Genomic DNA, 15,326 nt, shown 5'->3' with positions numbered 1-15,326 from the left:
GTAACCTTGAACTGGGCACAAGTGATCCTCCAGCCTCATCCTCCTGAGTAGCTAGGACTACAGGCATGCGCCATGATGCCCAGCTGATTTTTAAAATTTTTTTAGAGACAGATTCTCACTGTGTTGCCCAGGCTGGTCTCAAACTCCTGGCCTCAAGCCGTCCTCCTGTCTCTGCCGCCCAGAATGCTAGGATTACAGGCATGAGCCACCATGCCCAGCCAAAGGTTTTCATTTGTGACAAGAAATTGGGTAAATTTTTTAAAAATATGATTGAAGACCGGGCGTGGTGGCTCACGCCTGTAGTCCCAGCACTTTGGGAGGCCGATGCAGGCGGATCACGAGGTCAGGAGATTGAGAACATCCTGGCTAACACGTTGAAACCCATCTCTACTTAAAAAAAAATACAAAAAATTAGCCAGGCGTAGTGGCGGGCGCCTATAGTCCCAGCTACTCAGGAGGCTGAGGCAGGAGAATGGCGTGAACCTGGGAGGTGAAGCTTGCAGTGAGCCAAGATCGTGCCACTGCACTCCAGCCTGGGCGACAGAGCAAGACTCTGTCTCAAAAAAAAAAAAAAAAAAAAAAAAAAGATTGAATTTATAGAACCTTCTGTTATCTTTTTGTCAAATATTTTTCTAAAAAATTTTCTACAGGAGCAGTTTGCTTTATTGAACTTCAGTCTTTACCCCGAAGAATTCTTTCTCAGTGCTTCTGAGAAAGTTTTGACTGCCAGTGAACACAGTTGAATTTCATCATTGTCAATCTGGACTAAATAATCCTTGGATTTTCCATGCTATAAAATGGGGATTGTGTGTTTTCTTGTGAAAGGACCAGTGTCCCTGGTGGTCTGTCTTTGTAAGTCTTTGTGGTATATGTTTATTCTAGATACATTTTACAACCAAAACGGATGGTTGAAAGCATTGTTTTCCAAAAAGTAACAACAGTCTACCAAGAGATGCTTCTTGAAAAAGGTGTTTCCTCTTCAGATAAATTTCTGATATTTACATTTCCCTGTCTCCCTCTTGAAAATAACAATGTATATTATTAGAGATAACTGTGGTTTGAAGGTTGGACAGGAAAGGTAGAACAGATCTGTTTGCATTTAGAGAAACATTTCCACAGATCAAACATTAAGAAATACTGGCTTAAAATGTTGTTTGAAGAAGAATTTTGCCTCCTTTCTTTTCCTGCTTTGCCTAACTTAAACTATGAATGATTCTGACATTAAAATTTCCCCTTCCTGTTGCCTTTTATTGTGCCATGTTGGGCTTATTTCTGGACTGTACTGGAAACATTTCAGTGATTTGCTCTTTATTGATAAATAGACCCAGTATTTTCTGTGACATTTAGCCATTGCTTGTTTGGTCTGGATTCCTTTTGGCCTTACACTTTGTCTATCTGGTTCCCACCAAAATGAATGAGAATATCTGATTAGCCTACATTGTTTGCATTGCATGGTAGGGAGTTATTCTTTTTAACCCCTCTAATCTTTGTTTCTACAGGCCTGTCATCTTTACTTCAGAGTGTTACTGGGAACCCAGTTCCAGCCAGTGAAGCTGCCTCACAGAGCACTTCAGCTTCCCCTGCCAACACCACAGTCTCTACCATAAAGGGAAGAAATCTGCCCTCCAATGCCCAACCTTTTATTTCCAAAAGCTTCAACTATTCTCCTAACTCATCAACTTCTGAAGTCTCTTCAACCTCAGCCAGCAAGGCCTCAATTGGGCAAAGCCCAGGGCTCCCAAGCACTACTTTTAAACTACCGTCCAACTCTTTGGGGTTTACAGCTACCCACAATACTAGCCCTGCTGCCCCACCTACTGAAGTTACCATGTGCCAATCTTCAGAGGTCTCCAAGCCAAAGCTGGAGTCAGAGTCCACCTCCCCAAGCCTGGAAATGAAGATCCACAACTTCTTAAAAGGTAATCCTGGTTTCAGTGGCTTAAACTTAAACATCCCAATCCTGAGCAGTTTGGGGTCCAGTGCCCCATCAGAGAGTCATCCCTCAGACTTCCAGCGTGGCCCTACTAGCACCTCAATCGACAACACTGATGGAACCCCTGTACGGGATGAACGGAGTGGGACACCCACCCAGGATGAGATGATGGACAAGCCCACATCCAGCAGTGTAGATACTATGTCCCTGCTTTCTAAGATCATTAGCCCTGGTTCCTCAACACCCAGCAGTACAAGATCACCACCCCCTGGGAGAGATGAAAGCTACCCCCGAGAGCTCTCCAATTCTGTATCTACATATCGACCCTTTGGTCTGGGCAGTGAATCTCCCTATAAGCAGCCTCCTGATGGAATGGAGAGACCATCTTCCCTGATGGACTCTTCACAGGAAAAGTTCTACCCAGATACTTCTTTCCAAGAAGATGAGGATTACAGAGATTTTGAGTATTCAGGGCCTCCACCCTCTGCCATGATGAACCTAGAGAAGAAACCAGCCAAATCTATCCTGAAATCAAGCAAGCTGTCTGATACCACCGAGTACCAGCCAATTCTGTCCAGTTATAGCCACAGAGCCCAAGAATTTGGGGTAAAGTCTGCCTTCCCTCCATCTGTAAGGGCCCTCCTGGACTCTAGTGAGAACTGTGACCGTCTCTCATCTTCCCCTGGTCTATTTGGTGCCTTCAGCGTAAGAGGGAATGAACCTGGGTCTGACCGGTCACCATCACCGAGTAAGAATGATTCATTTTTCACCCCTGACTCCAACCACAATAGCTTGTCTCAATCTACCACTGGGCATCTCAGTTTGCCACAGAAGCAGTACCCAGACTCTCCTCACCCAGTCCCACATCGTTCCCTTTTCTCTCCGCAGAACACCCTTGCCGCTCCCACGGGTCACCCACCCACATCAGGCGTGGAGAAAGTCCTGGCCTCCACCATTTCCACCACGTCGACGATTGAATTTAAGAATATGCTTAAAAACGCCTCACGTAAGCCCTCAGATGATAAGCATTTTGGCCAGGCCCCCAGCAAGGGCACTCCAGGTGATGGTGTCAGTCTCCCAAACCTCACCCAGCCCACCTTGACCACCACTGATCAGCAGCAACAAGAAGAGCACTACCGCATAGAAACGCGCGTCTCCTCCTCCTGCTTAGACTTGCCTGATAGCACAGAAGAAAAGGGGGCCCCTATAGAAACCTTGGGTTATCACAATGCATCCAATAGGAGGATGTCAGGGGAGCCAATCCAGACCGTAGAGTCCATCCGAGTTCCTGGGAAGGGAAATAGAGGACATGGGCGTGAGGCTTCAAGGGTGGGTTGGTTTGATCTGAGCACATCAGGTAGCTCTTTTGACAATGGCCCTTCAAGTGCCTCTGAGTTGGCATCCCTTGGGGGTGGGGGCAGCGGAGGCCTCACTGGCTTTAAAACAGCACCATACAAGGAACGGGCACCCCAATTTCAGGAGAGTGTCGGCAGCTTTCGTTCCAACAGTTTCAATTCAACATTTGAGCATCATCTTCCCCCATCCCCCTTGGAACATGGGACACCCTTCCAGAGAGAGCCAGTGGGGCCATCATCTGCCCCACCTGTCCCTCCTAAGGATCATGGTGGTATCTTCTCTCGAGATGCACCCACTCATCTACCCTCTGTGGATCTTTCGAACCCCTTCACAAAGGAGGCAGCCCTGGCCCATGCTGCCCCACCCCCTCCTCCCGGAGAGCACAGTGGAATTCCTTTCCCTACCCCACCTCCTCCTCCCCCTCCTGGGGAACATAGCAGCAGTGGTGGGAGTGGTGTCCCCTTTTCTACTCCACCCCCTCCTCCACCCCCTGTTGACCACTCTGGAGTTGTACCCTTCCCAACCCCACCACTGGCAGAGCACGGAGTGGCAGGGGCTGTGGCAGTATTTCCCAAGGACCACAGTTCCCTCCTTCAAGGGACCCTGGCTGAGCATTTTGGGGTACTCCCAGGACCCAGGGACCACGGGGGCCCCACCCAACGGGACCTCAACGGCCCTGGCCTTAGCCGTGTACGAGAGAGCCTGACCCTACCCTCCCATTCTCTGGAACACCTGGGCCCACCCCATGGAGGAGGAGGTGGGGGAGGCAGCAACAGCAGCGGTGGGCCCCCCTTGGGTCCCTCACACAGAGACACCATCAGCCGGAGTGGTATGATCTTACGGAGTCCCCGGCCAGACTTTCGGCCTAGGGAACCTTTTCTCAGCAGAGACCCATTTCACAGTTTAAAGAGACCCAGGCCACCTTTTGCTAGGGGCCCTCCGTTCTTTGCACCAAAACGCCCATTCTTCCCTCCCAGGTACTGATGGAAACCAAGGGAAAGGCATTTTGAACAGTCTAGAGAACATTGGAAGTAGGAGTTTGGTTTATTGTTGTTGTTTTTATTTGTTTTCTCTTTCTCGATTTTTTTTTTTATTATAACAAAGGGCCTCTCTTCCAAAGTAAGAAATCACATATGCTTACGTTTTACTATTCAATTCAATCCTCCCTCCCATTGCACTTATCTACCTTCCCCAAGTTGTTTGTATTAAAAAAGAAAAAAAAAAAAAAGTAAAGAAACACAACCAAAGCCACTTCATTTGGCTGGGGGGTTGGGGAGTGGGGAGGAAAACAATCTTTATTTTACCCCATCTATTGAAGAGTATTATTACATTTGAAATAAAACTTCCATCAGTACAGATAACCACATGTGCAATGTTGGGATGTTATTTTGGGCTTGGCTTATCGAGTAGTCAATGGAAGGATTCCTGTTCCCTCTCTTTGCAGCTTAGAATGTGCTGTAGCCAGCTCGGCTCCCTTCCCTGTGTATCTGTGTCCTGCTAACAGCCAAGAGATGTTGCAAGGGAGGAAATGTGGGAGATCTTGAACCTGTCAAGTTTATTTGTTTTGTTTCTAAAGGCATGTTGAAGTTGAGTTCTTTACCCTTCTCCTAAAATCTTTTTTTAATCAGCCTCAAGGTTAAAATAAGGAGTGACTACAGTATATAAAATTAGGAAAGGAAGCATTAATGGTGTGACGTGACCTGCCTGTTTTTTGTAAACAAGATAATAGGAAATATTTTCAAGGTAGTTTCACATGTCTTGCACCAAGCTCATGCCTCTTGCTTTTCTTTTTTGACTTTCTTTATCTCCCTCAGTTTTTCTTCTGCTGTGGCCAGAAAGACAGTCACTACAGTTGACTATTGATACAAAGGTGCAACAGAAATATTATCCCTGCATTTTTAAATATAAGAAGTAGACATTAATTTTACCACGGTGCCTCCCTAATGTAAGTGATTATTTATTGGTGGTTTTCAAAAAGGTTAACTATTAGAGAAATATTTGTCTTTATCTTCCTTTTCCCCTTGCTTCAGTTGTGTTATTCACCCCTATTCTTGATATTTTAAAGGAGACGACTCAGTAGCATTTTCCTTTATATTATACACACGTGTCTATCCCATTTCAAGGCTCAAGTCTTACCCCCACCTCTCGCTCCCAATAGGAAATAAAGACCATTTCTGCCCTTAGTTGTTTTACATGCGAGATAAGTGCTTTCCTTCTCCCTGGACTGAAAGATTTGTTTGTATTTCTACATCTAGTACTTGGGAAATAGACAATCATCGTACTTTGAGTGTTTATATCTTTATATCTAGGGACCCTGAAAAGTAAATGTTGCTTTACTCCAATTTTTTTTTTTTTATTTAGTATCTTACCCCAAGGCATACACACTGATCATCTCCAGTTAGATGAGTAAAACAGTATGTGTTTAGTTTTTCAGAGAATTCTAGCAAGTTTCATATTTTCTTCCAAGTTAGTATAGAACTAACGATAGGAAGTATGGGGTTGCTTTTTCCTCCAGTGGAATATTACAGATGGGGGAGGGTGGGCAATGTAGTGACAGAAAATGATTCTCAGAATGAACTTACTTTTCAGAGAAAGAGCAGCATAAACCAGATGAACATCATGATTTGGGAGTTTTTGTATAATTTATTCTATTTATTTGGGCTCGCCATGTGTTCTGGGGTTAGGATGCTGCAGGTCATTCATCTTCCTAATGCCTGTCTGGTCTTAAAGCCAGCTGTTCTTTCTTTCCTCGACCCTCTCTGCCCTGTAGCTCTCCCCACAAAAATGCATGATACCACGATCTTATGTGTAGGATGGAGTATGTAGTGTAGCAAAGAAAAGAAAGTATAGTTATATTGAGTCCTAAGACATTTGTTAGGGAAAAGCATAAGAGAAAATGGGGTGGGGGTGGGGAAATTATATTTTACTCTCAAAATTGAAATAGGGTTTTTTTTTTCCCCCAGAAATTAAATGGGATGTTTTTCATTCTAGAATAAAAGAATGTGAATTCTCTCTGCTGCTCTCGTTGAAGCTAAAAGTAGTGTTTACTTGAAAAGGCTCTCTGACCATTTAATTCTATCAGAAAATGTGGGGATGTCAGGCAAGTGGCTTCCTGAACGTTGGGGCAGGATAATTGTCCTCAAAAGTATGATGGTTAATACATGAAAGGAAGACTTTGTTGTACAGTTTCAAAGATGAGCTTTTAAGGAGTTGGGTTTTTGTGGGGTACTTTTTTGTTTTTTAAGCCACAAAATCCTCAATATGTTTGTTTTAGGATGGAAGTGAGGATTTGTATGAGACTGTCAGCTATTTTAAGGAAATCTTAAAATTTACATTTACATCAGTTAATGAAGATGACAATGTGTATATATGTGATATAGTGAAACAAAAAAGACAGTTCTGGTATTCATAACATGAAAGAAAGGGGTTTTATTCTTTCTGTGTCTGTGATTTAAAACTCTGTGACCATGCTCTGACTTTTGTATTTCAACCTGAGTTCAAACAAATAAACAAGATATTTTTTAAAGAAAGCATAACATAGTGTGTCTTGGCAAGGACATGATTCATATGGCAGCAGAATGTGAGAAGTTGTAAGGTCCTTGGTACTCACTGTAAAATCACAGACAGAGAATTGGTAGGGGTTGTGAATACACTAGTACCACTTAAACTTCAGTGATACAGTATCAGAAATAGGGTCCTTAAGTATTTTGAAAGAGTTTACTCTTCAGTCAGCTTAGATGAGAGCTCTCTCCCTGCTCCCCTCTTCCCTCTCAAAAGTTGAGAGTAAACAGAATTTGGTTTGATTCCAGGCAGGGGAAAATGAGCAGAGAATAGGACTTTTATACTTTCCAATACCAGGAATAAAATGTTTGTAATATATATGGGGTACAGCAAACCTATCTAGATAATGTGAATACGATAAACTTCCTAATTGCAGGATATTCACTCTCAATCCTGAAGTTACCGGTTCCTGCCAAATTGAGCTTCAGCTGTTACTGTTTTGAAGCCGCTGTAAATTACTGCTTTCCCCAGATCCCCCACTATTTTTTTAAATGGGCGGGGGCGCCTGTTCAGATTTAAAATAGATATGTTGGATTGATATTCTCACGTGTTCAGTGTGAAAACAAAACAAGTACATGCTTTAGAAGCAACAACAATGAAATCCTTTTGAAATGTGTATTGATATCATTTAATAAAATAACTAGTTCGAAAGGTTTGACATTTTTCTTTGAGATGGGCTTGGACCAAGGGCCCCTGGCTTCCTGGTGAGTGCAAATAGGAGGGAACTTCTCAGGAGCTGAAACTGCTGCTTTGTGGAGTAGGCCTGTGGTTGGAAAACCTAAGTTTTCTCCAGCAAAGACCCAACATGACTGTCCAGGGCCGAAGGTGAAACCAACTAGAGAATGCAGAAGGAAAAGCCTGGATATATCTCAGAAGATACAGTTGTATTGGCTTCTGGTCCAAGGGTATGTGGGTGGGAGTAGTGGTGTGTGTGCCCACACATTTCTCAGGCACATACAGAGATGCCACAGACCACCCACTTCGTGACCACTTGCACTTTACTCTCTTCCAGACATTCCTTTTTTTTAAAAAATCTCTTTGTCCCCAATATTTTGTTTTCCAGTTTAATAAAGTATGGCTTCCTTTGTTGTGTGGTTGACTTTTCCCCTCATGTTGATCTTTTCCAGATGTCCCCTTTGACTTCTGCACTTAACGTCACTGAAGGCAATCTGAGTCTCTAAGATCTTTATGGCCTTGTGGGTTTTCTGTTTGATCCTTTGTGTAATTGAATTTTGGAAAGGGACAATGGATGGGTTCTAGATGTTCAGGGAGTGGTTGGTGAAGTGGGATATACTGTATTAATAATTTTTTGTGCATGTCTTCAAAAGACTGCAACTGTGAGCCAAGAAGCATTTTTAAAGCAAGCATAGAATTGCGGGTTTGGGGTGGTGGTAGGGATCCTTCTGGCCAATTCTTTGCCCACATCTGTCCTTCTTACTGCATATTGGCAATCTGTTGTGCAGAAGCCACACTTAACCCTTCTGTCTTACCCCATCCCTTGTTCATAACCCAATGAGGCTGGGTTGGAATGCTGGCTTTAAGGGGTAAAGAGGAATAGTCACTGCATCTGGGCCAGGCCTGGGTCACTGGCAGGGTAGAAGGCTCTAAATAGCAGCTTTGCTTACGTGAAGGTACGTGCATGTATCACCAGACACTTAACTAGCAGTGGCCTGGGAACACACCCAGCATGTAGGGTGTACGACTGTACTGGAATCTGGCTCACCCTTTTTTCCTTGTTTCTTGGGACCTTGACTTGCCCACCTGATTACCCCTAAAGAAGCAACAGCTTTGAGACTTCCTCATTAGGTTTTCTGGGCACGTTATTCATAATTTCCTCTGCCTACTTTTTTTTTAATGTAAGCCAATCTTGTATAGCAGGGATGAGTTATGTATGTAGACATAGCAATGCAAACACCATCAGAGTGGGTTTTGGAGTATTGGGGCGTTTCTCATACTTGTTTATGAGTAACTGTATGGACAAGTCCGGTCAGCTGCTGTTCACAATTGCTGAGTAATAATTCATTGAGATTGCATAGGCAAGGCTATGAGAGGGTCATTGGTAAGAGAGATATTGGCCCTTAAGTAAATATCCTATTCTGTCTTCCCCGTGTAGAAGGAAATAGAAGCACTCTAAAGCAAAGAAGCGAGTGCAGTGTAAAACAGTATCAGTTACTTTTGACTAATTACTGGGGAAAGAAAGGAGAAGCCTTTGCTTAGTTACAAGTTTGAGGGGAAGAAGATAAGAAGGCCAACATCTATGTAAAAGTTGATAATTGCAGTTACAGTCAACCCTCCTCGGTATCCATGAGGGATACTAGGTTCCAGGACCCCCATGGATACCAAAGTCCACAGATGCTTAAGTCCCTTACATACAATGGCATAGTATTTGCATATAACCTACACACATCGTCCAGTAAATTTTAAATCATCTCTAGATTACTAATACCTAATATGATGTAAGTGCTATGTACATAGTTGTATACAGTATCGGTTTTGAAATTTGTGTTACTTTTTAATTATTTTTATTACCTTTTCCCCGAATACTTTTGTTCTGTGGTTGGTTGAATCCACAGATGCAGAATCCCCAGACAGAGCCAACTGTATATTTTCTTTTTTAAATTTTATGTTTTTCTATCCTTTGTTCACACCTAGGGAAGAATCAAAAATTGAGAATACAGATATGGGTGGAGGGGCTAGTGAGTTCTTCAATGCCAAGTGAGGAAACACAAATACAGGCTGGGCGTGCTGGCTCATGCTTGTAATCACAGCACTTAGGGAGGCTGAGGCAGGCAGATCACTTGAGATCAGGAGTTCGAGACCAACCTGGACAATATGACAAAGCCTTGTCTACTAAAAATACAAAAATTAGAGCTAGGCGCGGTGGCTCACGTTTGTAATCCCAGCACTTCGGGAGGCCGAGGCGGGTGGATCACGAGGTCAGGTGTTCGAGACCAGCCTGGCCAATATGGTGAAACCCCATCTCTACTAAAAATACAAAAATTAGCTGGGCGTGGCGGTGCGTGCCTGTAATCCCAGCTACTCAGGAGACTGAGGCAGAAGAATTGCTTAAACGTGGGAGGCGGAGGTTGCAGTGAGCCATGATCGCACCACTACATTCCAGCCTGGGTGACAGAGCAAGACTCTTGTCTCTGGGGAGCGGGGCGGGAAATTAGCCGGGTGTGGTGGCATGCACCTGTGATCCCAGCTACTTGGGAGGCTGAGAAAGGAGAATCACTTGAACCCGGGAAGCAGAGGTTGCAGTGAGCCAAGATCGTGCCACTGCATTCCAGCCTGGGTGACAGAGCGAGACTCCGTCTCAAAAGGAAAACACAAATGCAGGTTGCAGGTTTTTATGTTTGACTTGGCTAAACCACTCTACCCTGGACATGTTCAGGGTCATGGTAAATTGGATTGTTCCAGCAATGTTCCTTCCTCACCTCCATTGTGCCCCCTTATTTTTGAGAATTATTCAAATCCTTTGCCACATGATTTGTGGGAGATGAGAGAAAAGGACTTGAAACTTGCTACATTTTTCTTGGGGTGTTTCAGTTGAATGGTAGAAAGGAGACGGAGAGCATCCCTTTCCTCTGTTTCTCCCTCCTCCCTGGCTAACAGTCCTTTGCACCTACAAGAGACAACACTTAAAATAGTCATTGCCAAGGGCAAAAGTGATTAGGAAATGATTTGAAATCTTGACTACTTAGAAGTGGGCCTCAGTTGTATGCAGGTTGAGCATGCCAAATCCAAAGTCCAAAATGTGACACCAACATGACACTCAAATGCTCATTGGAGGATTTCAGATTTTTACATTAGGGATGCTTAACCAGTAACTATAATGCAAATATTCCAAAATCTGAAAAGATTCAAGATCAGACACTTCTGGTCTCAAATATTTCAAATAAGGATACTCAACCTGTATTTCCTTCTACAGATGTTATCTAGGACCTTCTTTTAGAGTACTTTGTCCTTCCCTTTGTTTTTTATTTTAGCATGGAACCAAAATGGACACATCCCTACCTAGACTGGCTCCTGTGTTTGGCAGATCTCCTCTTTTGCCCTGACAAATCAGTTGTGTAAGAGCTGGGGTGGGAGTGTCTGCTTGTTTTTCTACAGCCCTAAGAGATGTTCTGGGAAGGGAAATCTTAATAGAGATTTTAGGTGAGCCCAAAGTTTTGTTTTCAAAGTCAAAGTTCAATTTATCCATGCTCCTGACAGAAAGCTTTCACCTCTTTGCTCATTGAGCAAATGTGGCTGAACATTCTCTCCTATTGTGACTTTTTTTAATAGAGACAGGATCATGCTATGTTGCCCAGGTTGGTCTCAAACTCCTGAGCTCAAGCAGTCCTCCTGCCTCAGCCTCCCAAAATCCTGGGATTACAGACATGAGGCACCGTTCCTGGCCACATTGTGGCATTTTATTTTATTGATTTTATTTTCATTTATTTTATTTTACTTTATTTTTTGAGACGGAGTACCACCCTTTCTTGCCCAGGCTGGAGTGCAATGGCAAAATCTCGGCTCACTGCAACCTCTGCCTCCCAGGTTCAAACAATTATTCTGCCTCAGTCTCCCAAGTAGCTGGGATTATAGGCATGTGCCACCACGCCTGGCTAATTTTTTTTTTTTTTTTTTTTTTTGTATTTAGTAGAGACAGGGTTTCACCATGTTGGTCACGCTGGTCTCAAACTCCTGACCTCAGGTGATCTACCCACCTCGGCCTCCCAAACTACTGGGATTACAGGCGTGAGCCGTTGCACCTGGCTTGATTTTATTTTATTATGTATGTATGTATGTATGTATGTATGTATGTATTTATTTTGAGATGGAGTTTTGCTCTTGTCGCCTAGGCTGGAGTGCAATGGCGCGATCTTGGCTCACTGCAACCTCCACCTCCTGGTTCAAGCAATTCTGCCTCAGCCTCCCCCATAGTTGGGATTACAGGCGCCCGCCACCACACCCGGCTAATTTTTGTATTTTTAGTAGAGACGGAGTTTCGCCATGTTGGCCAGGCTAGCCTCAAACTCCTGGCCTTGGTGATCTGCCCGCCTTGGCTTCCCAAAGTGCTGGGATTACAGGCATGAGCCACCAGGGCCAGCCTTTTTATTTTTTAGAGACGGGGGTCTCACTCTGTTGTACATGCTGGAGTGCAGTGTCACAATCATAGCTCACTGTCACCCAACTCCTGGGCTGCAGCAACTCTCACCTCAGCCTTCTGAGTGGCTGGGACTACAGGCATGCACTAGCACGCCCAGCTAATTTTTTTACTTCTTTGAGGATCATTTTCCTGTTTTAAAGGGAATATACTTGACATAGTTGTTCTAGGAATTAAGTGAATAGTGAAGGCATAGCACTGGGTGTTCAGTAGTATTCTAGGGTGGAGGGGCAACAACCCAAGTTGGTTTTTTTTTTTTTTAGACAGAGTCTCACTCTGTCGCCCAGGCTAGAGTGCAGTGGCGCAATCTCGGCTCACTGCAAGCTCCGCTTCCTGGGTTTACGCCATTCTCCTGCCTCAGCCTCCCGAGTAGCTGGGACTACAGGCGCCCGCCACCTCGCCCGGCTAGTTTTTTGTTTTTTTTGTTTGTTTGTTTGTTTTTTTTTTTTTGAGGCGGAGTTTCGCTCTGTTGCCCAGGCTGGAGTGCAGTGGCCGGATCTCAGCTCACTGCAAGCTCCGCCTCCCGGGTTCACGCCATTCTCCTGCCTCAGCCTCCCGAGTAGCTGGGACTACAGGCGCCTGCCACCTCGCCCGGCTAGATTTTTGTATTTTTTAGTAGAGACGGGGTTTCACCGGGTTAGCCAGGATGGTCTTGATCTCCTGACCTCGTGATCCGCCCGTCTCGGCCTCCCAAAGTGCTGGGATTACAGGCTTGAGCCACCGCGCCCGGCCAGTTTTTTGTATTTTTTAGTAGAGACGGGGTTTCACTGTGTTAGCCAGGATGGTCTTGATCTCCTGACCTCGTGATCCGCCCGTCTCAGCCTCCCAAAGTGCTGGGATTACAGGCTTGAGCCACCGCGCCCGGCCAACAACCCAAGTTTTAAGAATAGATGTTTCAAGCCAGGCATGGTGGCTCACACCTGTAATCCCAGCACTTTGGGAGGCCGAGGTGGGTGGATCACCTGAGGTCAGGAGTTCAAGACCAGCCTGGCCAACATGGTGAAACCCCATCTCTACTAAAAATACAAAAAATCAGCCCGGTATGGTGGCGGGCACCTGTAATCCCAGCTACTCGGGAGGCTGAGGCAGGAGAATCGCTTGAACCTGGGAGTCGGAGGTTGCAGTGAGCCAAGATCGTGCCACTGCACTCCAGCCTGGTTGACAGAGTGAGACCCCGTCTCAAAAAAAAAAAGAGTTTCACTCTTGTTGCCAGCCTGGGCAACAAGAGTGAAACTCCGTCTCAAAAAACAAAACACAGGCTGGGTGCAGTGGTTCATGCCTGTAATCCCAGCACTTTGGGAGGCCGAGGTGGTCGGATCACGAGGTCAGGAATTTGAGACCACCCTGACATGGTGAAACCCTGTCTCTACTAAAAATACAAAAATTAACTGAGCGTGGTGGCGGGCGCCTGTAATCCCAACTACTCAGCAGGCTGAGGCAGGAGAATCACTTGAACCTGGGAGGCAGAAGTTGCAGTGAGCCAAGATAGCGCCATTGCACTCAAGCCTTGGTGACGGAGCAAGACTCTGATTCAAAAAAAAAGTTAGCTGGGTGTGGTGGCATGCACCTGTAATCCCAGCTACTGGGGAGGCTGAGACAGGAGAGACAGGAGGATCACTTGATCCCAGGAGGAGGAGGTTGCAGTGAGCCGAGATCATGCCACTGCACTCCAGCCTGGGCAACAGAGCAAGACTCCACCTCAAGAAAAAAAAAAAAAAAAAAAAAGAATAGATGTTTCCTAGGCTGACTAACGGATTAAAATTTCCCAATACTAAGGCATATGCTAGTCACAAGTCCGAAGTTGTAGAAGAACCAGTAACTCATGAATTGGCCTTAGCTTGCTCTTGCACTTGCTTACTTGCTTGCTTGCTTCTTACAGAGGGCGGATGGAATAACTCAGCATTCCTTCCTTCCTCCACTGCAACACAAGTTACATAGGTGATGATGTGGTAGTTGATTGATCGGCATCCCCTCAGCACCCAGCTCACTGCATTGCACACAGTAAGCAGTCAGTAAATGATGGATGAGTATAAGGAGTTACCGTCTCAGGGTAGCCTGGTTATTTTACCATCCCTTTACTATTCTAACAAAAGAGGACAAGGTAGAATGATTGAAGGGACGATGTCAGTGTCTGTTTCCTTTGGAGCATCAACTCAATACGGTGATTGGTACACAGTTGATTCAATACTTTTTGAGCTACTTTTTGAGCACCTACCATTTTGTTGCCTGCAATACACCTTCCCTTTAGGTGCAGAGGCATGAGAAGAATTCTGCCTGTTGACACCCTTTCTGAATGCCATTTTAAAATTTTTAACTACCTTCTCCCAACCACACACACGCAAGTTATCTTCCTCTCCCACACTCTTGTCTCTTTCTCTTTGTATTTCAGGGTGTCTAACATACCAGAAGATGGACCCAAGATCCATAGAGGTGCTTGTGACTCAGATCAACTGCCCTCCCCAGGAAACCTGGTCTGTCTGGAAACCTTGATTAAACCGCTTTTTCTGACACTTCTTCCTCTACAACCCTTGATTGTATCACCACTGAAACTTCAGAACCAACTCTAGCCATCCTCACCTCCAGGACTAATGGGAATTACTGACAGCCTGATGGCTACCCCCAAGTCAGTTTCCCTTCATACTTTACTACAAATCTGACCGTGTTCCCATATTTACTGAGTAAACTTGATGAAATTTACCTAGTCTCGTGTCCTAGATGTATCAGGGAGAGGGAAGAGAAAGGATAAAGGGAGTTGAGAGCTGGGATAGGAATTAGAGGCAAAGGGCTTATGTAGGGAGCAGAGAGCTAAAATTCTAGTCAAGCACCTCTTTCTGAGGTGATGGGGGAGTATACTGGGAGTGAACTCTACTAGAGAAAGCATGGTGTGGTAAAAGAGAACCAGGCTTGGATTCAGAAATCACCATCAGCACTTGCTGTTTGACCTTAAATTCCTCATCTGTAAGATTAAAAGGTCTCCGCCGGGCGTGGTGGCTCAGCCTATAATCCCAGCACTTTGGGAGGCTGAGGCAGGTGGATCACCTGATGTCGGGAATTCGAGACCAGCCTGATCAACATGGAGAAACCCTGTCTCTACTAAAAATACAAAATTAGCTGGGCCTGGGGTGGCACATGTCTGTAATCCCAGCTACTCGGGAGGCTGAGGCAGGAGAATCGCTTGAACCTGGGAGCCAGAGGTTGCGGTTAGCCGAGATTGCGCCACTGCACTCCAGCCTGGGCAACAATAGCGAAGCTCCGTCTCAAAAAAAAAAAAAAAAAAAGAAAGAAAGAAAAGAAAGGAAAGAAAGAAAGGAAAGAAAGGAAAGA

The 15,326-nt window shown here is 45.0% G+C and overlaps 1 protein-coding gene across 10 annotated transcripts in view; it reads left to right on the top strand.

The window, feature by feature from the left end:
• Window positions 1-6,820, top strand: part of RPRD2 (regulation of nuclear pre-mRNA domain containing 2) — a 113,525-nt gene extending 106,705 nt beyond the window's left edge. For 4 of the 10 annotated variants that reach the window (XM_037998006.2, XM_037998004.2, XM_037998005.2 and 1 more), the window contains one exon: window positions 1,500-6,820. In XM_037998006.2, the coding sequence (XP_037853934.1) occupies window positions 1,500-4,273 (2,774 nt within the window). In that variant the 3' untranslated portion in view covers window positions 4,274-6,820. The remainder of the gene's footprint in view (window positions 1-1,499) is intronic. The other 6 variants (XM_037998012.2, XM_037998011.2, XM_037998010.2 and 3 more) reach the window with 2 other exon arrangements.
• The last annotated feature ends 8,506 nt before the right edge of the window (window positions 6,821-15,326 follow it).

Source organism: Chlorocebus sabaeus, chromosome 20 (assembly GCF_047675955.1).
Source record: "Chlorocebus sabaeus isolate Y175 chromosome 20, mChlSab1.0.hap1, whole genome shotgun sequence".
Classification (NCBI taxonomy): Eukaryota; Metazoa; Chordata; class Mammalia; order Primates; family Cercopithecidae; genus Chlorocebus; species Chlorocebus sabaeus.
The sequence above is the reverse complement of the archived record's forward strand: the minus strand, read 5'-3'. Positions and strand labels throughout refer to the sequence as shown.